General features: G+C 41.5%; 1 protein-coding gene across 1 annotated transcript; it reads left to right on the top strand.

Moving 5' to 3' along the window:
• The first annotated feature begins 325 nt into the window (after positions 1-325).
• LOC310985438 (suppressor of tumorigenicity 7 protein-like) lies at positions 326-22,942 on the top strand. The gene is made up of 15 exons (XM_083971032.1): positions 326-499; positions 932-1,014; positions 2,005-2,164; positions 2,257-2,311; positions 3,242-3,357; positions 3,551-3,629; positions 3,840-3,928; positions 4,188-4,288; positions 4,387-4,501; positions 4,625-4,697; positions 4,857-4,959; positions 17,592-17,742; positions 18,178-18,270; positions 18,389-18,528; positions 21,004-22,942. Exons 1-15 carry the CDS (start codon positions 331-333, stop codon positions 21,097-21,099), a joined length of 1,623 nt encoding a protein of 540 aa, XP_083827158.1. The 5' UTR covers positions 326-330; the 3' UTR covers positions 21,100-22,942.
• The last annotated feature ends 1,298 nt before the right edge of the window (positions 22,943-24,240 follow it).

Genomic DNA, 24,240 nt, shown 5'->3' with positions numbered 1-24,240 from the left:
AAGGAATTGTCTATTTGTGCGTCTATTCGCTTATTTATCTATTTATATTGCATATTTTGATATTTAGACCTACAGTCTCTCTATGACATATAATAACTGTTTTGATTCTACCCATCTACAAAACGTTTATATATTTCTAATTCACCTATTTTGCTTGTATTTTTTATTCTTGGGGAGTCAAAAACAGCATTCGTTCACCCAAATGTAATAATAATGATGATAATCATTATTTTTTATAGCCTCCGGAAATGGTTTTTTCGGTCGAGATTTCAAAATAGAAGTCCGCTCCGTGGTCACGTGACTCCTCTGTTTACAGACATCCGGAGTAACATGGAGGACACCGCTGGCAGTAATCCCCAATCTCTTGGATTTACAGAGAAATTAAAGTCTTGGCTCTCCTGGTCATGGACTTACGTGTGCTTCATCTGGTTCGGCATGGTGCTGATCATGATATACGTCCTGTGGAGCCCGCTGAAACTGCAGGAAACTCTCACCTCAGGTGAATTAATGCAACTGCTAGCTAGCTATTGTTAGCCTCCGGGTGTCTGGCTTTAGCTGACAGCAAGCGGGAGCTGTTACTGCTCTGACAGCCCGTTGTCCTGACAGAGACAGAGGCGACTCTCTGGACACATGGAACTCGGGTTATTTTCCGGACACACCGGCAGGCACTAGTTGCAGCGTTTTACAACAATAGCGTGTAGTGTTTTGCTGTCAGGATACACTGTGTTCCTTCCTGCTGTGTGTTCAAGTTTGCTGCTGTGGGTCTGATGTTTAAAAATACTCTGCTGCACACAACCGGAGAGCGGGTATTACTTCTGCTGGCTTCGTCTTCGTGTTGCATGGCCACAGAAGAGGACATTAACCTTCATATATAGTCGTATCTTTGCTGCCTGGTACTAAAACTGACTGTCTGCTCTTCCTGTCCTTTCAGCCTCAGTGTTTTTAAACACGCTGACTCCTAAGTTCTATGTGGCTCTCACTGGAACCTCCTCTCTCATCTCTGGACTCATCCTTGTGAGTTATAGACATTTATTAATATTTTTCCTCTACCTGTGCTTTTGCTTCTGGTCACTGAAAGAATAGATTCCCAAATTATAAAGTCCATCTTAAAGCATTGTTAAGTGCTCCTATACATACAGCAGTGGTGTAGTCTAGTTTGTTGCAGTGGGTATACTGCTCTTTAGGTGGGTACACTATTCATACCTGCATTACATAGACTATAGTTAGATAGTTTTGTTGTAGGCAGAGCAAGGCAAGGCAAGGCAGCTTTATTTATACATCACATCATTTTATACCAAGGGGCAACTCAATGTGCTTTAGATAAAAAACAAAACACACACACACATTTACAATAAAAAACAACATTAAAATAGAGCATAAAATATGAGTTTGCAGCATGAAATATTGAATTTTGAATTTGAATTTATTTATTCAGGATAGCCCCTTGAGATGAATCATCTCATCCTACTAATATTGATTAGTATTAAAACAATTAAGAGGATTTAGAGTGCAAATCTAAGATTAGGATTTAAAGTTCTAAAAGAGCTCACATGAAAACATTAATGTTTTTTAACCTGGATTTAAAAATGCTTAGAGTTGGGTCTGATTTCAGTTCCACTGGTCGACCACATTATACTGAGTATACCTGAGTATCACATAGACTACACCACTGACATACAGATATATTTTCTTGCTGTAATCCTTCTTTCTTTTCATATTTGATATTAAATGATTCCTTACTTCCTACGTAAGTGACGGGATAAAGCCTGTAAACCCTGTTATGTGGATTTTTTGTTTATCCAGCCTTGAATAGACACATCTTGAGAAGCATATTGTATAATCCTAATTCTCATGCAGAGGTGCAGCAGAAGCCTAGTTTTACAGGGGCATCACTATTATTTATAAAGCCTTACTTAAAACCTATTGTAGTGTACACAGGGCACAGTGGCCCTATCACTGACCGTCTGCCTAGTATGTTGTCAACCTGATGTGTTCTCACCACAGATATTTGAGTGGTGGTATTTTCGCAAATATGGGACCTCGTTCATCGAACAAGTGTCTGTGAGCCACCTGCGTCCTCTGCTGGGAGGAGTGGAGAGCAGCTCCACCACCGGTCTGTTCTCATCAGTTAATGGAGAGGCAGAGCCCAGGCCCAGTGTCTCAGGTAAATATCTGTACAATACAATCCATAACAGCAAGAGACTATTAATGATACTACACTACACTAATACGCTCACATCATCTTCTTTCTACCAGAGTGTAAGGTCTGGAGGAACCCTTTGAATCTGTTCAGAGGAGCAGAATATAACAGGTACGTGTGAGTTTTAGCAGTGTGACTTTTAGATATAATTACAGTTATATGAATGAATGAATGAAAGAATGAATGAATGTTTTATTTTCGTGTCATGCCACCACTGTGGCCCATCCCATATGAGATTACAAGACACAATAACAAATACAAAAAACAAAAACTAGACAGTCCTTCCTGTTGGTGTTACCTGCCACACAGGTGTGACATAAATAAACAATTTAAGATTATACTTTCAGTACTCAACTATATATATTGCTCTTCGTCTCATTGCCCAAGCCTTTTCAAGAAATAAAGAACATGCAAAAATATTCAAATGAAAAAGAAGTTTTAGCTTCTCAGCATCGTCCAACCACACAAATTCGTTATTTGGATCTACTTTACGAAACAATTTTTGTCTTCTAGAGTCATAGAAAGGACAGTAGAACACAAAATGAATTTCATTCTCCACCTCTTGGATGTCACATAAATTACAAATTCTATCATCTTCTGCTGTGCCAACATATCTGCCTGTCTCGATATGAAGACCAAGAATACCAGCTCTCAGTCGAGCACACAGGGATCTTTTCTTTTTAGACAAATTATACAAAACATAGTTTTCTGGGCCAAATACCTGTTTTATTTCACAGTAAGTACGCAGTTTTGGTTTACCCCAAGTATCTAATGCCCATCTATCTTTACTTTGTTGAAAAATAATTTCTTTTAATACATTAATCTCAACTTTCTCTTTGTTATAATAATGGTCTTCATATCCAGCTCTCAGCAAGATGTCATATATGTCCCTATCCCATGCCCCATTGGTCAGTTATAATAGATTATTCATAATGTAAAACTATCTCTCAAGGTGCATGCAGTTTCTTTGGTGCAAGAAAATGAATGTAATTGAATTTGATTGACTGTATTTTTGTTGCATTTTACTCTTGTGCACAACAGGTACACCTGGGTAACAGGGAAGGAACCGCTAACGTACTATGATATGAACCTGTCTGCTCAAGACCACCAGACCTTCTTCACAGGAGACACTCAGCAGTTAAGACCAGAAGACGCTGGTGAGTGTGAATCACACACTGACAGTTTGTCTCCATCCTCTTTGCAAATGTTCATACACGGTAGCCTTTTGTGTGTTTTGTTGCCGTTGCTGTTGCGGTTGTGCAAATTTTGACTCGGATGCACACAGGTGAACATACTAAAGGAGCATAAGGTCACATCTAAAATAAGCCTGAGATGATCATCTGATTACAGTGATGCAGAAAGCCTGGAGGGAGAGAAATCCTCAAGCCAGGATCAGGGCAGCTTACCAGGCCATAGAAATGAACCATGAGTAAGTCCTGCTCACACAGATGCATATTATCACCTTCAATACTATCTGTTAAGCACCATCCATTACAAAATGAGACTACTCCAAGTAAAGTTTCTGAATTTAAGAGGTCATGGCCTCTTTATAGGTCATTTAATGTCTCCTACCGAAAATGAAAATGTAATGAAGGTGGGTTGTTGACTGTATGTTCATATGTGTCTTACTTTTGTGCAGATGTGCTGCAGCCTATGTACTTCTAGCAGAGGAAGAAGCCACAACTATCACAGAAGCTGAACGCCTCTTCAGAAAAGCATTAAGCATTGGTAAGCATGTATTTGAAGTACGATAAGTAAAAACAAAGTAGCAGAAAGACAGCTAGCTAGTTTATAATAAACCACATACTGTATGTCCATAGCCACTTGTAGTAAAAAGCATTACAGAACATTGTCACTTTTACTCAAGACCACAAGATATAGTGAAAAGTCTGAGATCTATTTCTATTTCTCAATGTTTCACATGTTTTTTTGTTTGTTTTTATTTGATTGAATGAAATTTCCAATATTTGCTGTTTGCTATCCACAGCTGGAAAAGATATCAACTTACTGGTATACATTAAACGCAGACTGGCAATGTGTGCACGCAAGCTGGGACGGATTAAAGAAGCTGTGAAAATGATGAGAGATGTAAGTTTCCAGCTAATAGGTAGCTGCATCTAGTGTTTTTCCACCTAATGGCATTATAGGAGTATTAAAAATGTATTCTAATGTATGATGTCTTACAGTTAATGAAGGAGTTCCCACTGTTGGGAATGTTAAATATACATGAAAATCTCTTGGAGGCACTTCTAGAGCTCCAGGCGTATGCTGATGTCCAAGCAGTCCTTGCCAAATATGATGGTAAGACTGAGCCAAAATAAACATATGATTTATCCCACATCACAGCTCAGTGTCATAGACTTTGCCCCAAATATGTAACGTGTGGATTATGTCACATGACCTAAGTCTCTCCTTCCACTGCAGACATCAGCTTGCCAAAATCAGCTACTATATGCTACACATCTGCACTGCTGAAAGCTCGGGCTGTGTCAGATAAGTATGTGCCTTTTTTGATTTTATGATGTTTCAAATATCTGTAAACACTGAATATTTGCATGTGACGAGGCCACTTGTATACCTGGCTGCAATAACAGTAGGATATGTTTATATATATATATATATATATATATGTATAATATGAGGTGTGTTGTGGCAGGTTTTCTCCAGAGGCAGCGTCCAGGCGGGGACTCAGCACAGCAGAGATGAACGCTGTGGAGGCCATACACAGAGCCGTTGAGTTCAATCCACATGTGCCAAAGGTCAGTCATCAGATTAATGAGTGTGACGTAGAGTGTGCAGCAAAAATCTCTCCATCACACTGATGTTTTAAACTAGCATCTAACATCTGCCGTTAAAATGATTTTGCACTACAAGACTAACACAGTTAAAAGACACCTGTACTTGCACCCCCCCCCCCCCCCCCCCCCCCCCCCCCCCCCCCACAGTGATTTTTAGGATTGGACAAAGCTGATACTTAAAGGACAATTCCGGGCAAATTCAACTCGGGCTGTATTTTCCTAACATTTTAGAAGGAATCTGAAGGTTTTCAGTTTAATTGCTCATTTTTTGCGGTAGTTGTGTCTGTCCCCGCATCGCCACGGCAGCGATGAATGTGAGCGGATTGAAGTTGCTTGAAGTAAACATTTTTTCCCACAGACAGCGTCAGACACAAACCACACAAACGGGAGCTTCCAACTGCACGTGAACACACCGAGCGCGTCAACTTGGGTCTCGTGCGAGACTCCGCGAGACTTTGAATTAGATCTAGTTTTACAAACATGACGGCTTGCTTGAAGTAAATAAACTTCTGGGTGCATGTTTGAGTTGCCATCTGACGCTGTCTGTGGAAAAAAATTGCGGCTTTGAGGGATGTAAACAGCCTAAGCAGTAGGGGTGGGGGAAAAAATCGATTCATGTAAGAATCGAGATTCTTATTCTCTAAGATTCTGAATCGATTCATAATCTTCAAAAATCGATTTTTTATTAATTTTCCTCCATCTCAATACGCGCCCTCACAGCGCTGCAGCACACCATCGCCATGGCGCTAAAAGACGCTCGTTAGCCGCCTACAAACGTTAACTGATCTGATTTAAATGCTCTATTGAATGTCTGTGACGAGGCTTGTGTACATCAGCAACCCGACCCTCTACTGAGGAGAGAGGACGATCGCTGTTTTGTTTTTTTTTGCCGTTAAACACACACGCGCTCCAGCTGAGCAGCCACATCCACTGCGCTCTGGATCAGCTGATCGGTGCTCAGGTGACGTTACAGTAGATCTTCACTTTTTTAAACTCATACAAAGTGCAGCCAAACACCAGGCTGAAGAGAGAGGTCCAGCAGCAGCTCCTCTGACAGCTCCTCTGTGGCGCTGCAGAGTCAGACAGGCTGCAGGTCAGCTGGCATGAGAGCGGAATGCCGTCTTTTTTTTTTTTTTTTTTTTAGCAGCGCCTTTGTTACAGGTGATACATGTCTATGTGCATGTGCATGAGAACTGATTTTGAATCGAATAGACACCCAAATATTCACATCCCTTCAGTCCAGGCTTTTGAAAAGAGAGTAGCCTATAAAATCAGCTTCATGTAACAGTTTACTTTAAAATGGTTCAAATATATTGCTGCTGAGTAAATATGAAACATGTGATGTGCATTTTTGGGGGGGAAATATGGCTTCTGATATAATAGTCTGTAGATATCATCATCATTCAACTTTTTCACATGGTCTGGTGTTAATAAAGCAAACTAAAAATCGCAAAAATAAAATCAAGAATCGGTTGAATCAAATCGATTTTTGAATCGAATCGGTTGAATCGAAAATCGATTTTGAATCGAATCGTGACCCTAAAAATCGGAATCGAATCGAATCGTGAGCCACCCAAAGATTCACATCCCTACTAAGCAGTGGAACTTCCATCCGCTCCCATTCATTGCTGCCATGGCAATGCAGGGACAGACACAACTACCGCAAAACAGGAGCGATTAAACTGAAAATAAGATTCCTTCTTTTAGACCTAAAATGATAGGAAAATACACCCCGGAGTTGAATTTGCCCGGAATTGTCCTTTAAAATGCAAGACTTCAAGAGAGTTTATTTGTCACATACAATAATACAAGATCATTGCAGTGAAATGAATGAACGTGGTTTAGAGTAGTATTTAACCCGGTCACATCATGGTCACATGACTGCCATGTGTAACAGTAATGCACAGGCAGACAGGTATAAAGTTCTGTCAGCACAAGGTGAAACAGAGCAGCATTAACCCAAGCCATGCTACTTACTGATTGGCCTGCAGGGGTCAGTGTATGATCATCATAACAGAAGCTCTCAACCCATTTTTACCACACCTGAGGCCAGTTGTTAATCATATGTGCATTTGCTTATTCTTTATCTGAAGTAGTGCTTGATTGATTTATATTTTTGTTGTTGTTTTAAATGAAACTATTCCTGTATTGTGCAGATAGGTTGGTTTAAATTTTAACTTTAGATCCCAAGAAAAAAGTGAATATATAAAACATAGCAGCTATGGTGGTCATAATAATGCAGAGTTGGGTGTTCATCTTTAAACAGATGAAGCAGGACACACATTGGACCACACTGGGTATCCCTCTGGCCTTTCACATCACTGTTCCCACAGGATTAGATGTCACACACTCACACTCACACACACACACGGTCGTACACAAGCAGTTGCAGCACAGTTTTGTCTTACTGTGGCCTTTGTAGTGTGGTGTTGTTTCATCTCGTGGACTCCTTTTCTGAGAGAGAGAAAGAGAATCAGTGTGTTTGTGTGAGTGGAGGGGGGGGGCAGTGTAGACGTCAGCCAACACTTTGATCCAGCCTTTGATTTTAAAGTGAGGGCCCTCATCTTCAATGTCTTTCCAACTGCTCCCTCCCTATCCTGCCCAGAGGCAGCCGTCCTCTTGCCTCTCATCACGTACCCTCATCCTGTTTCTTATCCTCTCATGTTCCCTCATCCTCTCTCATCCCCTCTGTTTGAGCCAAACACAGTCTGAATATCACCCATCAATTCAAAGAAATGACTTCTGCAAGTGTAGGTGGGGAGTCAAATGACATTCAAATAGGAATGTGTTACAAATCTTTCACGTACGATTAGTGTTACATTCCTTGATTCGTGTTTGACTCAGACATCACATAACTACACAGGCCTCAAAGCAAGTGTTGAGTTTTCAGATATGAAAATATGCATGTGCAGGGAAGGAGGGGTGTTGTTGCTTTGTGTTGTCTGACATGTCTGAATGATGGGAGCACCTGTGACTCTGGCCCTTAGACACAGTCTGGTCTGTTGTCCTCTTGTGTAGATTTGAACCGGTTTTCCCAAATAAGTGCAGACACTTTTCATGGTTTGGTGGAGTTCCCTATTTAATAGTGTGCTAACAAGTGAGATGCATCCGTTGGTGATTAATCTGTGGTTTTGAACATTATTTAATCTTAGCTGCATAAAAAGTTGTTAACTTAGTAAAAGGTGGCAGTGACAGATAACAGATAGTGAGGGTGGGGCTGATTTCCAGTCTTTCCAGTCCAGTTTCAGCGATGAGGAAACCCCCCCCCCATATTGTCCCTGTAGATAAGAAATGATAAATAAACAAGGTATTAATTATTGAGATCTGTATCTACTACACTAGATTACTTTTTTTAAAGTATAGTTTTGGGGGCTTTTTTGCCTTTAAAGGTTGGGTCTGGAGTTTTGTGCCCAAAAATAAACATTAGACTTGTACAAATGAAATCCATCTTAAAGCAGAAGTAAGCTGAATATTTGTGTTAAAGCAGAAGTGAGTGATCCGGTCGTTTTCGCTAATGCTGCGTTCCAGGCAGGCTTTTGAAATCGTAAATTACAGCTTCAAGTCACAACTTACGACTTTGTAGCGTTCCAGGCAACCCACTCGTGTTTTTCCGACCTGTTTTACCGGTGAAAGTCACTATAACGGCCACTCGTAACTTCCGACCGGTGAACTCGTACCAGATCGAACTGGTACGACTTCACGGTCGGAAAAATACGAGTTTCCTTGAACGCACCATAACAGTCCTCGTCGCTACGTCACCACATTCACGGCGTTCCTTGGCTGCACACACAGCCCTGCATGCCGTTCTCTCTCCTCATTGGATAAAAACTGTAGGATACGATAAATGTTTTCTCTTCGGCTCAGAGCAGAGCAGAGGGACTGACAGACCCGTGTTTCAGTCCAAACACTCTATGTAAGTGATTGCTGTCGGAAGATATAACTATTTAAGACTTATATTAACACAAATATATCACTCACTTCTGCTTTAATATAAGTCTTAAATAGTTATATCTTCGCTTACATAGAGTGTTTGGTCCGCAACACGGGTCTGTCAGTCACTCTGCTCTGCTGTTTTATTGTTTGTGCTCCATACCACTTGCGTGGTCGTGAGAAAATAAAGTAAAGTAAAGTAAAGAAAACGTCTTGTATACTTCCTTGTATCCTACAAGCTTTATCCAATGAGGAGAGAGAACGGCATGAAGGGTTGTGTGTGCAGCCAAGGGATGCGCGTGAATGTGGTGACGTAGGGACGAGGACCAACTAACGAAGTTAGCCAAAACGACCGAATCGCTTACTTCTGCTTTAATCATCACCTATATGGGCTTCTAGTCCTGTGTGGTGGGGGCTGTGTCTGCAGCGCCCCCTCCCCCTGCCTGTATTTTGGTCTTTTGCTCTGTTTTGTTTTGCACGTGGACGTTTCTCGGTGGAGAGCGAGAGAGTCAGTGTTTTCTCTCCAGCCAATGACGGAGCTCAGGTGAAGCTACGTGCAGCAGAGTAGGTGGCTCAGGGCGGCTAGCCGCACTAGCTGTCTCTGATGCTAACGAGTGCTAGCACGTCTCTCTCTCTCTCAGCAGCAGCAGTCAGGGCCGCAAAGAAAAAGAAATACAGTCTGAGTGAAGCGTTGGAGCCGCAGACCGATTCCCGACTGTCACCGACAACTAAAGCCTCGACTGGTAACAAGTATTAGGGCCGTTGTAGTGAGCTAGCTCGATGCTAACTTCGGCTAGCGATAGCGATTAGCATCCGCCGCTAACACCGTCTTCCCAGCTCACCACAACGGCATAACAACATAACACACGGAGGCTCCCGGTGTTGGTGAATGGTCGGCTATCGGCCCACAGCTCCAGGGCCTCTCTCGGACTGTATTTCCTTTCCTTTGTTGTCCTGACAACTGCTGCTGTCAGGGGCAGGAGGCTACACAGTTGAATCCAAGAGGAGGGGCCCAGTTTCAATGTTTTGTTTACAAACTGCAACAAACAAAACTCAAGATTTTACCTTTAATTAACAGGACAGTTGAGAGAGAGACAGGAAATGGGAGGCAGAGAGGGGGGGGATGGCACGCAGGATAGGGCCACTCGACGCGGGATTTGAACCAGGGCCGCCTGCAGTGAGGACTATGTGTATATGTTTTCATTGAGATAGAAGAGTAGTAGTAAAAAGTTAGTTTATCGAGAACTAACCAACTCACTCAGTATGTCTCAGTGCAGATAAGTGGCCATTTGTACCTCATACAACCTCATTTCAAAAAAACTGAACTATGCCTATTGTCAAAGTGCCAGGTGGGAGTCACGGCCCGGACTTTATTGTAACAGACTTGTTAAAGGATAATTACTGTTTTTTTTACAATCTGGACCTTATTTCTAGCATAAAATACGATCATTTACTCACCCAGATAACTTTGGTGTCATTACAAGTTGTTCTGACGAAATTAGATCCAGCCGAGAGCCGCGTAGGCTATATCCGTATAATGCGAGTACACGGGGCAGCGGAATGCAGCGTCTAAATAACACATTATCTGCCGCAAGACTCGTTCATTTCACCAGTATTTTGTTATGATACACTAGTGCTATTCCTCTGAGTCCGGGGTTAGCTGTTATCAGCATCCGGGGTCTGTAGGTTGACCTACTGACCTCTGACCTGGATGATGTCATCTCTGAACGCTGCCTGGCTTGTTGCTACCGCTAATACTACGGTTTGTTTCTGCGTGTTTCTGACTTGTCAGAACAAAATGAGCAGCTGGACGAAGTTCAGCTTCCACAGGCTTCCTCTCCGCAACCTGGACTCACTAAAGCCGAAGCAGAATGATTATTATCAGAATGAGCCGGGCAGTGGTCGGAGATGACATCATCCAGGTCAGAGGTCAGTAGGTCAACCTACAGACCCCGGATGTTGATAACAGCTAACCCCGAACTCAGAGGGGAATAGCACTAGCTTATCATAACAACATATTGGTGAAATGAACGAGTTTTGCAGCAGATAATGTGTTATTTAGAGGCTGCATTGCGCTGCCCCGTGTACTCGCATTATATGGATATACGCTAATTTCGTCGGAACAACTTGTTCAACAATCAAGTTATCTGGGTGAGTAAATGGTCGTATTTTATGCTAGAAATTAAGCCCAGATTGTAAAAAACGGTAATTATCCTTTAATGGAAGATCACCAGTTTGATCTCAATATCTGCAAGATGGGGAGCAGCAGAGGGCTGGTGGTTGCCCCTCCCTCATTGACCTCCCTCATGAGTTCCCCCTGAGCAGAAGTCTTAGCCCCCCACTGCTTTAGTAGGTGCTGCACAGTGACAAACAGATCGTATCTTCCAGGTGTGAATGTGTGTAACCGAGTGCGAATGGGGCTTTAAAAACTCAAGCAAAGGTCTATAGCCGTGCTAGATCTACCAGCTCAGTGAGGCGCAGCAGTGCTTTGAGCTAAATGCAAAACATTATAATTGTAACATTTTCACAACAGCACAAAAAAGTGCAGTTGATTTTGACCGGATGATGGCGCAAGAGGGAAAAGTCGAGGGACCACCAACGTTAACGCAGTTCAATCCGAGGGGAACAGGAATTAGACGGTCATCAAAGTCAGTAGGATTTGTCCTCTTGGCACCATGAATATCTGTGCCAATAGTTGTTGAGATATTTCAGCGGCGCATTGATCCACCGACAGATCTGCTGCCTGGCACGGTTATTAAAAACTACCCGGTAGCCTCTGCCCCACTTGAACAGGTGGATTAATGAAAGACCATTGTTAGGTCAAGCATTAAGTTTGTGGGTGTGCTATCAAGCATGCCAAGGGGCTTATATGTGAATATCATGCAAGGCTACATCACATGAGCTCATTCAAACTGCTCAAAAGGCTATACACACACTAAACCCACATCGACGCACACGCGCTTCACTCCCACAGCTGTTTGAGTGCGCACCACCCTCCTCCCTCATGACCCCTTTCCCTCTTTCCCTCAACAGCGCTCCATCTTGCTCCTATTTTCCATCTTCTTCCTCCCTCCTTTTCCTCCCTTCAGTTTTCCCTCATCCCCTCATCTTCTTGTCCTTTTCTATTTATCATCCCCTCTTCCACCTCCGCCCTTTTTTCCATCTGTCTGTCCATTCCAATCAGGCTCCCCACGAGCCGGTGGTTAAGAAACTGACAGTTTGTCGGACGCCTGGATAGCTGATCAAGTGTTCCCGCTACCTGAATCTGCTTTACATTTACATTTACCACCACTTCAGTCCATACTCATTCATTTTTGGAAAAGTCGGAGCCACCCGATCCCATCTACCTCGCTAGTTTACTCCACTTTGGAGCGCGGTTTCTCATCTCACCCCATTCTGGTTGACATGCTCTCGTCGAGATCGCCTGTCAAGACTCAGAAATGCAGACCCTTTTTTTTCAGTTTACCCCTGAAATTGGCTATTTGGTTTCTGAATTGCAGTCTTGTGTTTGCTGTGAATTAAGATGGATGAGGTTTGATCCAGAGAAGAAAAAGGAGCTAGTTGCAAATTGCCCCATCCCAGCTCACTTTAGGACAAACGCTGCGTGTTTTCTGCCACCCTCCACCCTCTCTCAGCCGAAGCCGGAGAAGTAGCAGCGTTTACGGACTATGAAATTCTTAATCTTTGTTTGTGTTCCTTGAAGCCTGCACCTGTTTATGTTCTTTCGCTGTAAATGTGTGCGTTTGACTTGACCCGTACGGAGAGGACTACAAGGCTGATGTCATTGTTGCCTTGTGTGTCCCATTGTGCGAAGGCAAAGTGCCGCAGATTAGAATCAGAAGGCAGTTTATGAGTTATGCTCTGGGCTTATGACTGCCCAGGGATAAAAGGAGAACACATGAAACTCAATCCCTTCATCAAAGAGGCGACAGGGAGTGGGGAAGCAGACCGAAGAACGAGAGAGGGAGGGTGGATGGGGGTGGGGGTTGGGGTTAGGGAAGGGGGGCGGCACAGCACAGAGGACTGAGGTGTCACCATTTCTAATGCCGTGGCATGCGAGGAAGGACAGCTGAGCGGCCGGTCTCTGTAAATGGTTAATCTTAAAACACAGAGGACCCAGACCTACATGAATGCCGTACACTGTCCTCTCATTATCAGCAACAGACCGACACTGAGGGACAATGTTTACACGAATCTGTAAAATACAAATTAGCCAAAGTCACTTTTCAGGCTTTCGTTCAACTTTTCATGTATTTCCCACCCTAATGAAATTTGATGTACTGTAAGGGTCAGAGACGTCAGATGAGCAATTCAAAAATATCTTGAAAATGGTTTTTAAAAGCATCAGATTTGTTCCAATGTACAATTTGTAGTGGGTTTTATGTCATTTGAAATGAGATTTGAACCATTTTTGAACAATGGTAAGACTGAATGCCCCTGAAAATGTCAAATGGTGTAACCACAAAAGAACGATGAATATACAATATTTGATCCACCTACAGTGGACTTAAGTGTACTTATAAAAAAAAAAATTTCTTCTGAAAACATCAATTTGAAATAGATTTTTTTTGCTGTGTTTCTATATATTTCAATTGTAATGCATTTTGGCAGCACTGAGCAGGACTGATCCTAAAAACACCTCTTTTCTTCTAAATAATTTGACAAATTATGTCAAATTTGTCAAGAAACATAGTGTTGCATTGCAAAAGTGAATTATATTTATTCCACATTTGAGTCCACATTTATTTTCCTTTACATAGTCACAGTTTTATGAAAGAATACTGGTTACACCACTTGACGTCGGTTTGCATCACATAATTAACCCCTAAAATGAATGCTATAGTAGTTAGAGTAGCAGTGGTTTCTTATTTTGAGCTAGCTTCCATCCTCAACACTGATGCATTGAAGATGGATGATGGTGATTTGTGCAGAGAATAAAGGAGACCAAAACGGTGATGATGAGGATGGAGACAGACAGTCAAGTGTCTTGGCTGGAGCAGAGAGAGCTGATGTGAGAAACAGGACAAGTGAGGAGGGGAAACAGGCAGCTTCTGGCTCTATCCAGCAGCCGATTCCTCGCACTGACTACAAAGGCTGTTGGGATGGAAATAGAAGAGGCTGGAAGACAGGATTAGTCCACTGGCATTGCTGAATGAAGAGGAGAAAGATAAGAGGAGGTTCTCACCTGCAGTTGGCAGCTTTATTGAGCCTCTCTACGCATTAGGGTGAGATACTGAGGAGGTGGTGAGGGAGGATGCTCTGAGCCTGTGATGCTGAGGAGAGTGAGGGGAAATTATGACTGAGGAATAGGAGATAAGAAACAATATATTTTGTATAATTACAAAGTTTTATGTGTGAGAGTGAACTGTCTGTATTGTCTCAAATGTTCCCTTCAAGGGATGAATGACATGACAGGCTAAGGTTGATGATGGTCAATTCAGTGAGGTTGAATGTCCACCAGTGTTAGACAGTGAGGAGAGGAAGATGATGCTGGATGACTTCAGACTAGGGATGTCACAATTACTTGTTTTCACAATTAATCGCGGTATTAAACGCCACAATTAATTGATCGCAAAGATTCCTAAATACCGTCACTTTCCAAAAAAAGATTATGTCGGAACCGTATTGGCAGATGTGCACCAAAGTAAAGGTAAATGCACAGATACTGGTCCATACGTAACATTGAATTGGTAGGAATTTAAATGCTAGAGTCAGTGTCATTTGTAATAATAAAAAAAAGATTAAAATAACCTAAAGGGACAACGAGGAGTTTCTATTTGGTTATTTAAAAGTCTCATGTTAATGTGGATTAATCTAAACTAGTAAAGCTACCCACACTTGTTAATGGGCCCATTTTCGATAAATACATCGTTTTGTCTCTATCGTTATTTTGTTATTATTAGTGGTGGCGGAGATGCTGGTCGAGCCGACCAGCGTTTCTTTACTTTCAGTTTCGTGGCGAGTCATGAGAATAACGCCGCCGAATCGCCGTTTATAGTCGGAACTACGACGGTATGTGATCGTCTTCGAACCTCTGACTTTAATTCTTGATGAATGAAAACATGAGTCTGTCTTGCACCGGTTAAAGAATTTCACGGTGCGCGGAGGCTCATAAATGTAGTGTGAAAACGTTTCGCTTTTCCAAAACTCCTCATTGTCATTGTCAGGTACTTTGTGGAAAAAAATAGTAATGTCATTATATTTTGACTACCAGTATATTTGATTTACACATTAATAGTGTTTGAAATTAATTGATGCATAATAATCATGATAATCGCAATACCGTGATTATTTCTCTGACAATAATCGCCCCTAGAAAATCTGTAATCGTGACATCCTTCAGAGTGGTGGTGGAGCAGGTTTGTTCAAGCAATAAAGGAAAGGTGTGTGAGTGATACAGTACAGGTGAGGGTGGATTATTACCAGGTTAGAAAGCTAGATGTAAAACTCTGAAGATGCCTGGGCATGCTGTAAACATCATCTGAGACTGGAGACAGAGGGTAAGGCAGGGGGAGATGGGTGAAGCAGCGTGGTCTGGCTGGCTGGCTGGAGAGATGGATGGATGGATGGCTGGATGGCTGAGCCTGTGACCATGGAGGGGATTAGACAGGATTAGCTGTGGGGTAACCTTCCCAAAGTGTCAGTCTGAGATCCAGAGCACTGTGAAGCTGGCCGCCTGGGAATCCAGCCCAGGGGGCCCCCAGCCCGCCACATGGGTTTTGTTTAACACCGAGTCCTGCCACACTGGGCACCACAGACATAAATCACACAGAATGGCAGCTTCATCAAAGTCACTATGCATCCATTAATGACTTACGCATTGGCAAAGATGGGCTTTATTCGGAATTGTATAATGCGGGAAAGCAGAGCTTGATATTCCCTCAGTGTTATTCCTGAATGCTTGTGGGATGTCAGGCAGCAGACCTGGTCTATAGGTTGTAACTCTGGGATGTGGGCCTTTGTCAGCACAGTGAACCGACTGACTCACTGGGACAAACTTACACAGTAGGGAGAGAGGGGAGGGGTGAGCGGGGGATGTTACACATTCATGGAATGAATGTACTGTACTGTAACAATAACACACACACACAGAGTTGGAGAGCTTTTCCCTCCCACCTTGAACAATTGCAAAATAAGACTCTCAACAAATACCTCACATGAAAAGAGAAATGTTTTCCGTGTGCAGGGAGTTTGCCAGAGGGAATTTCACAATATGATGAGAGTAAGCAAAGTGCTGACTGAGAAACAAGTAGGAAATGTGAATGAAACGTTAAAGCTGCCTGCGGTAAACTGTGACCACAAGGGGGCAGTCACCTTTTCTTTTTCTTTTTTTTTTAACAATGCTGATTTTAACACAATTTAAGTTGTTGTCTTATTTAACTTTCTTCTTCCCCTTGATAATAAATAAATCACTGTCTTTTCAAGTCCTCCTTCTCACCAAAGTAAAGCTAATTTATATGTTCTATGTGATAAAAGAGTGTGTAGAGGGACATAGAAAGGGCATTTCCAGTCGTAATCAATGTTCAGGTCACAAATTTGCGGAATTTTGATTTAATTTACCGGTAATTGTAATGTGAATTTTAAAATTGAAATGATGGTCAAAAGGACGTTACTTGCGACCACAGAACAATTTTAAAATGAGTCCAGAGCCCATTAATGAACATTGGAAAAAACGATAGATTCTTGAAGAAAATCGAATATAAACGTCCACACGCTGCAGTTGGGAGTAGGGATGGTATGAAATGAACTGATCATAGGTGACCTGATATCTGAGGAAAACATTGATTATGAATGGAAATGCCCTTTAAAATACAATGTTCAGATGTATTAACACTTGCCATAATTGACTGTGCTGATTTTTTTGGATCATGAACGCAGAGTTAAAGGACAATTCCGGGGCTGTATTTTCCTATCATTTTAGGTCTAAAAGAAGGAATTTGAAGATTTTCAGTTTAATCGCTCCTGTTTTGCGGTAGTTGTGTCTGTCCCCGCATCGCCACGGTAGCGATGAATGGGAGCGGATGCAAGTTCCACTGCTTAGGCTGTTTACATCCCTTTAAAGCCGCACTTTCTTTTCACAGACAGCGTCAGATGGCTTCAAGCAAGCTGACATGTTTGTAAAACTAGATCTAATTCAAAGTCTCGCACGAGACCCAAGTTGACGCGCTCGGTGTGTTCACGTGCAGTCGGAAGCTCCTGTTTGTGTCATAAACATGGGAATATCAACTGTTGACCTGCTTGAAGTAAATAAACTTCTGGGTGCATGTTTGAGTAGCCATCTGACGCTGTCTGTGGAAAAAAATGCAGCTTTGAGGGATGTAAACAGCCTAAGCAGTGGAACTTCCATCCATCTGCTCCCATTCCCAAAACAGGAGCAATTAAACTGAAAATCTTCAGATTCCTTCTTTTAGACCTAAAATGATAGGAAAATACAGCCCCGAGTTGAATTTGCCCGGAATTGTCCTTTAAAGAAAACACATGCTGTACATTCCCTGTGTTTCATATAAGCTGAAATCGGCGGTTTGAACTTTTGTCAGTATTAAGTGCAGCTATTATACCAGTCACTACTGCTATGCTTTGCCAAGTCGACAAGCCCAATGACATCTACACGCTGGGTGTATACTGAAGACAACTCTTGTGTTTCTTCCTCTTCTGTTCTTTAGTACTTATTAGAGATGAAGAGTCTGATCCTGCCTCCAGAGCACATCTTGAAGAGAGGTGACAGTGAAGCAGTGGCATACGCATTTTTTCACCTGCAACACTGGAAGAGGGCAGAGGGAGCCTTAAACCTACTACACTGCACCTGGGAGGGCAGTACGTATCACTTCTACCGTCTCTGTTGTACACCACTGCCTTGAATATTAAGTCTCATTTATTAAACCCACGTCTTATAGCCTGGACTTTATAAAAAAAAACTACTTTTTGCTCAACTTCTTTTCAACCCCTGTGTAAGTTCACAGTCACTACTGTACAGTATTTTAATCTAGCCGGTCCAAATTATGTTGTCATAGGTTTTGTATGCACAACACACCCAGAAATACTCTATTTCTCATTGTACAGGAATGAGATCATTCCTCACAGGAAGACTGTTATTGTTATATTTTATTAGGATGTTAGCATCTTGTCACTTTGTACAATATTTTGCTACTTGAGTGGATGTACTGAATATTGTGTCAACAGTGTTATCATATGATCATATATTATCTTATAATGTATTGTAAGGTCATACTCTTTTGTTTGTGTTTCCAGCCTTCCGGATAATTCCTTATCCATTGGAGAAGGGTCACCTGTTTTACCCTTACCCAGGATGCACAGAAACAGCAGATAGGGAACTACTGCCCTGTAAGTCAAATAGCCTGACAGCTGGTTTAAATAATCATCCTCTCATTATTTAAAACTCTTTGAAATGCTTCTCTCTTGTTTGTCTCACTTTGTCGTGCTCCCTCTTTCTTCCCTGTAGCTTTTCACGAGGTGTCCGTGTACCCAAAGAAAGAGCTTCCTTTCTTCATCCTCTTCACAGCAGGCCTTTGCTCCTTCACTGCCATACTGGCCATGCTCACACATCAGTTCCCTGAGCTCATGGGTGTCTTTGCCAAAGCAGTAAGTACTGTGACCAAACTAGTTTAAGTAAGACCCGTGAGTAAGGTTTGGGTAACCGGTTATGTCTTTGGTATAGATCTCTGACTTAGTCCCTTTTTCATATCTGTTTTAAATTGTTGTTTGTAACCTGAGCCTTTTAACCCCTGTTGCAATCGCAGCTTTCCATCATTGTCAGTAACACTGGCCACTCATGGGAGTCGTAAGTCAGCATTTCCCGCCAAAACAAGCTGCAGTCCAGCTTGCACTGTAACAGTAACCACGGCTCGACGACGCAGCCTTATCAGCACAGCAAACATATCAGTGCGACTTAACAGCCTTAAAGGTTTAGCAACTTAAAATGCATGACTTCCTCTTGCTGTTTATTTATTAAGAAGTGCTGTGTTAACTGTTTTAGCCAGTTTGGCAAACTCTTTTTCTCGGTTAATCCTTTGTTTATGGTCATCCTGTTTGTCAGGGCCTGCCTGCCTTTACAGAGACTCGACGCCGCAAAAACAAGAGCACAGAGAACATCTAGTGCTCTTCCTTTTTGTTATGGGAAAGATTGGGCGTAGATAGAAGTTTTACAGCAGGGCAGAGCCTGCTTTGTGTAATGTTCAGATGGAGTACATGAAAACCATTGAGGGAGGAACACAGAGGTCCTCACTGTCTTCTGAGGAAAAACACATTTCTCTGTATCTGTTGCTCTTGAAAAGAAAATCCAAGCAAGACTAAGCAGTGCTGGTGGTGGTGGTTATGGAAAGTCTGGCTTGCCTTTATTTATGGAGGGCAGATACGTATAGTAGTTGAATATATTTCATATATTAAATGGGATTAGAGAGCACTTAATTTGTACTGGTCTGGCCAGGATGAAATGTCCCCTTATGAGACTATTAAAGTGTCAAGTGTATCAAGCACACCTCAAGTAGTTTCAGCGAGAAACCATGTTGTAATATTTCAGAAGACATCTCGCTGATGCTCGATGACCTAAATCACTAACACATGAATTTGAAATGTTCCATTATACACATACCTAATGTCATATACTGTATATCCCAGATCTTACACCTAGATCTTATAGATTTATATACGTTCTGCTGGTAATTATAAAAACATAAGCAATCATGTTGCTTCTCATGTCATAAATAGAGTATTTTGCTTTGTTTTATCCAATATTACAGCTGCCAACATACTTGGTATCATCAGATGTTTAAGTACATGTGCATGTGTAATAATAATGCAAACAAGATATGCAACAAACATTTTGTGCTCATCCTACCAGCTCTAAAAGATGAGTGTTTTACATTGTAGATTCCCTTTAACCAAAACAATTGTTCTTAAAAAGTGATTTATTTATTTAATTTATTTGTTTTACTTTGGGTCCAAACTACTGTTTGCACTGCCACACTCACACATAATAGTTAGGTTAGGTTATTAAATAAATTGTCACCATTTATTAAACCAAAACAGAGCGGATGAAAGTGTAAATTGTGGTTGATATAAAGTGGGAAAAAAGGATAAACGTATTCAGCCATTTTCTACAAATTTAATTCCAACAACTAAGACATAATTAAGCTTCTGGATGACATGTTTAAAGCAGATATCAGCTTCACGGCCGTTTCGGCTAATGCTGCGTTCAAGGAAGGCTTTTGAAACCGTAAGTTACAGCTTCAAGTCACAACTACGACTTGGTAGCGTTCCAGGTAACCCGTAGCTCGTGTTTTTACCATCCTGTTGTCTGTGAAAGTTCCCTATAACGGCCACTCGTAACTTCCGACCCGTGAACTCGTACCAGATCGAACTGGTATGACTTCACAGGAAGGAAAAACACAAAGTACGAGTTTCTTTGAACGCACCATGAGTTAGCAGCCCCCGCCCTTGTCAGGCATCAATTGGTCCTCGTGCTACGTCACCACATTCACGCGCATCCCTTGGCTGCACACACAGCCCTTCATGCCGTTCTCTCTCCTCATTGGATAACACTTGTATCCCACAAGGAAAATTTTCTCCTCGGGTTACAGCAGAGCAGAGTGACGGAGAGACTCGTGTTTAGGCTGAAATACTTCATGTAAGTGATTGCTGACGGAAAATAGGACTATTTAGGACTTATATTAACAAAAACATTCCACTGATATCTGCTTTAAATATGCTCAGCTGTACTCTGCCCGACTGCTCCTCAGATGGATATTGTGAAAGATTATTAAATGTAAGAGCACTACTCATCTTAATTGTTTCTTTCCAAAAAAAACAGACAACAGACAGTCAAATCAAAACTGAAAATGATCCAAATGTTTAATAATTTTCCTTTGGATCATATTGTTTGTAATAAGGAAACTGTCACTTTGAGATAAAACATGTAACATTGTGTTAGTGAAATTGTGTGCTAGATATCTTTTGAGGATTGCATGAAGTGTTTTATTTAAATATTATCTTAGAGAAGGAAAAAAGTTTGTCCTAACATTCAAACTGAATTCTCATTCTGCGTTTTATCTCTCCCAGTTCTTCAGCACACTCTTTGCACCCCTGGGTTTCTTCGCAGACAAGATGGAAAGCTTCATGCCGGCCAGTTTTTGGCACCAGCTGACTCGAATCTGACCCCATCTCACACACATGCACACAGCGTACACAAAGACACACACACACACACACACACACGCACGCACACCAATACCACTCCAAAACCCTCAGACAAAAAGTGTTTGCTCTCCTGTCTTCAGCATTACTGTCCACTTGCTGCACTGTTACTGATTATGTTGGCTGAGGTTGTATCAACACGGCAATACCACTCTTAAGATGCTCTCCCACACTGTTCCAGCAGCCAGAGCATTTCCAAGAACACATTTCAAGGGTACTATTTGCAGTGATTTGAGGGCCGTTCTTTTGTCACAGTGTTAACACAAAATTTTTCTGTATCCCAGATAGCGTGACTTTGAAATTGGTGCAAAAATCCAACTAGGAATTTTTGAGAGGACTTGTCTATGTATTCACAATTGTAAATTGAATTATAAATAAAGCAAAAAACGGCATGTTATTATATCCCATACCCCCAAATGGGTTATTTGGGATGGGAACTTGCAGTATGTGTCCTATACCTACCCTCTGTTCCCCACAGTCATCCACCCAGGCAGATTTAAAAGTCTGAGAGACCTCCTAAAAACAGATCTGTGATTTACAGCCTCGGAGTGGCTGCAGTGTATACAACACCTCTGCAGCTCAACAGTTGTTACCATGGCATGACATCTCAGCACTATATCACTGCGGCACTGACCGCCCCCGCAACATGGAAAACGCAAATGGGATCATCACTCTGTCACAGCATGGCCTCTCAATGGCATCACTCATTTCTTCTGATTGCACTTACAGACCGTCATAAGTCAGTGTTCTGGTCAACCAACAAACAACACTTGCAGAGAGGCAACCAGGTAACAGCAGACAGACTGGGAATCACACAGCACAGTCAATGTAACAAACAGCTGTAACTGGGTTGGTTGGCTCTAAAAGCCTTGCCTCTGTGAAAAACTGACTTTTCTCTGTTTTATCACATTAAACAAGCTGAGATACCAGAGTCACCTTGTTGTAAAGTATAATGTAAAAACTATCTGATAATATAACAACCTCACAGAGACAAATGTGCCTGGAATGAAATTGTAACAAAGCCTGTTAATGTAATATACTGTTTATCCATATTCTCCACCATAGAGATACAGTAAAACTGTAACGAATGTAATATTTGAAGTTTATTTAAAAAAAAGAAACAAAAAAAAACATCTACATTGATGTATAGTAATATTGTGATGTCACATTGCAACAATTTATTATCTGTATTAACAGGTTTTATTACATTTCAAACCACTGGACTTGGACATGTTTGTTCTACTTTGTCAGGTTATGTTACTTGATTGTTATTACATTATCGGCAGCTATCATAATCTACAGCTCATACCTCAGGATAAACTGAGAGTAACATTGTTCTGACAATGTGATAATGAAGTGCCTTTTTTAGTACATCGATCTCACTAACTAAACACAACAATTTGGCGTTTACAGTATTGATTTCAAGTTCAGAGCCATTTTTCATAGATAAAAGTGAATAAAAATTCAAAATAATCCAGTTATTAAGAGTGTCCAATGGTAAGCATCATTAGATTTACCAACTATGTGATAATGGGAAACATGCTGTACATGCACAGGATAAAAAGTAATGGCACATACAGTATATGTGTATATTGTGTATTGATAAAACACTGATCTACTCTAAACTACAAAGATCCAGTTTAGCGCCTCACTCTAGCCTGTAATATTTGTCTGTTTAAATTCTTGACACTGTATTTATGACATTTTTGTGAAGGTGAAATGTACATGCTGAAGACAGGAGAATGTCTGAACAACTATTAACTACCCTTGCGGTGAGTTTGAAAGTAAAACACAATAAATTACTCTTTCAGTGCTATTTTCTCGCTGTCGTTTGTGTCTGTTTTATTCCAGAGGTCCTCAATTTAGTAAGTAACTATTGCTATTTTCAACATAAAGTGAGAGACATAAATACTGGTCTTTGTGAGTCAAACATCTTTTCCACTCTTTTAAAATAATTATTCATATGGAGTCAGTGTCTTGTTCAAGGACAAACTACTCAGCGTCCATGCTGCTCCTGGACTATATAAAGCTGAGAGCCATCATGCCCATCATTATGATTATACCACTCTGCCACCATCAGCAGATGGTTTACTCGGCATGTTCCCAGTGAACCACTGGTGCCATAATCATACTCTATACACTCACGCTTAAGTGGCGAGATGTAGTAATGAAAATCGCTATCGAGTACTGTTGACAGGTGCTCAAGTGTTTGCTCTCAGTGTCAGAGCGTGTTTCATGCAGCATGTTGAAACTTGTAGGCTACATGCTCACTGACCTCCATGGCAGAGTGCTTCAAAGTCAAAGTGAAGATTATGGAAAAGAGAGAGGCCAAACGTAACAACATTCTGAACAAGGGAGATGCTTTATACAAGTCTTATTTTACCTACTACTACACTTTATTGATAAGTCATAACGTAACCCTCCCCAGGACAGTTAAGAAGGGAAAATATCAAACTGATCATTGGAGTTATATGATTTGATGTGAAAGCTGCAACCATGGCAGGTGATGTCCATTGTTCCAGAAAAACTTCAAAATCTCTAGAGGAAAGATCAGGTGAGAGAGTTGACAGACTAAAGAGTTTGAATTCCTGCTACCAGCCCAGTAAGATTACCAGCATAAATGAACTCTTGTGGCCTGGGATCTGTGCCAGTTGTGTCCCTGAAGGTCACACAGACTGTGTTGAACTCACAGTCTAGTTGAACTTCACACCCTGCTCTCATGGTGAGTGTGTTATGTCTATCCATGAGTCCTCTCCAAGACAAGTGTAGCTATGGCCTGGTTTGGTATGTGTAATGTTAAGTGTTATAAATTGTACTATGTCCTGATGAACTGAGTTAATAAGCTAGCAACGTTGCATGACAATGCATGTTAAACTGGATGTCGATTAAAGTTGGAGTGCAATTAAAGGGGGGGAAAAAACTGCAAATACCTCAATGTAAAGCCCCACATCAACGAATGGAAGAATGAACTCCAAATATAAAAAAGTTGTTGAACATTTTCCTGTCCCATTTTCTGCTGTGGTGCTGATTTCACATTTCGTTAGCCTCATAGCATAATTGCCTAAGTCATTTTTTGGCCAAATTGAGATATCTGCCTAACTT

This window comes from Trachurus trachurus, assembly GCF_905171665.1.
Source record: "Trachurus trachurus genome assembly, chromosome: 5".
Classification (NCBI taxonomy): domain Eukaryota; kingdom Metazoa; phylum Chordata; class Actinopteri; order Carangiformes; family Carangidae; genus Trachurus; species Trachurus trachurus.
This window is presented reverse-complemented; position numbering and strand designations above follow the sequence as displayed.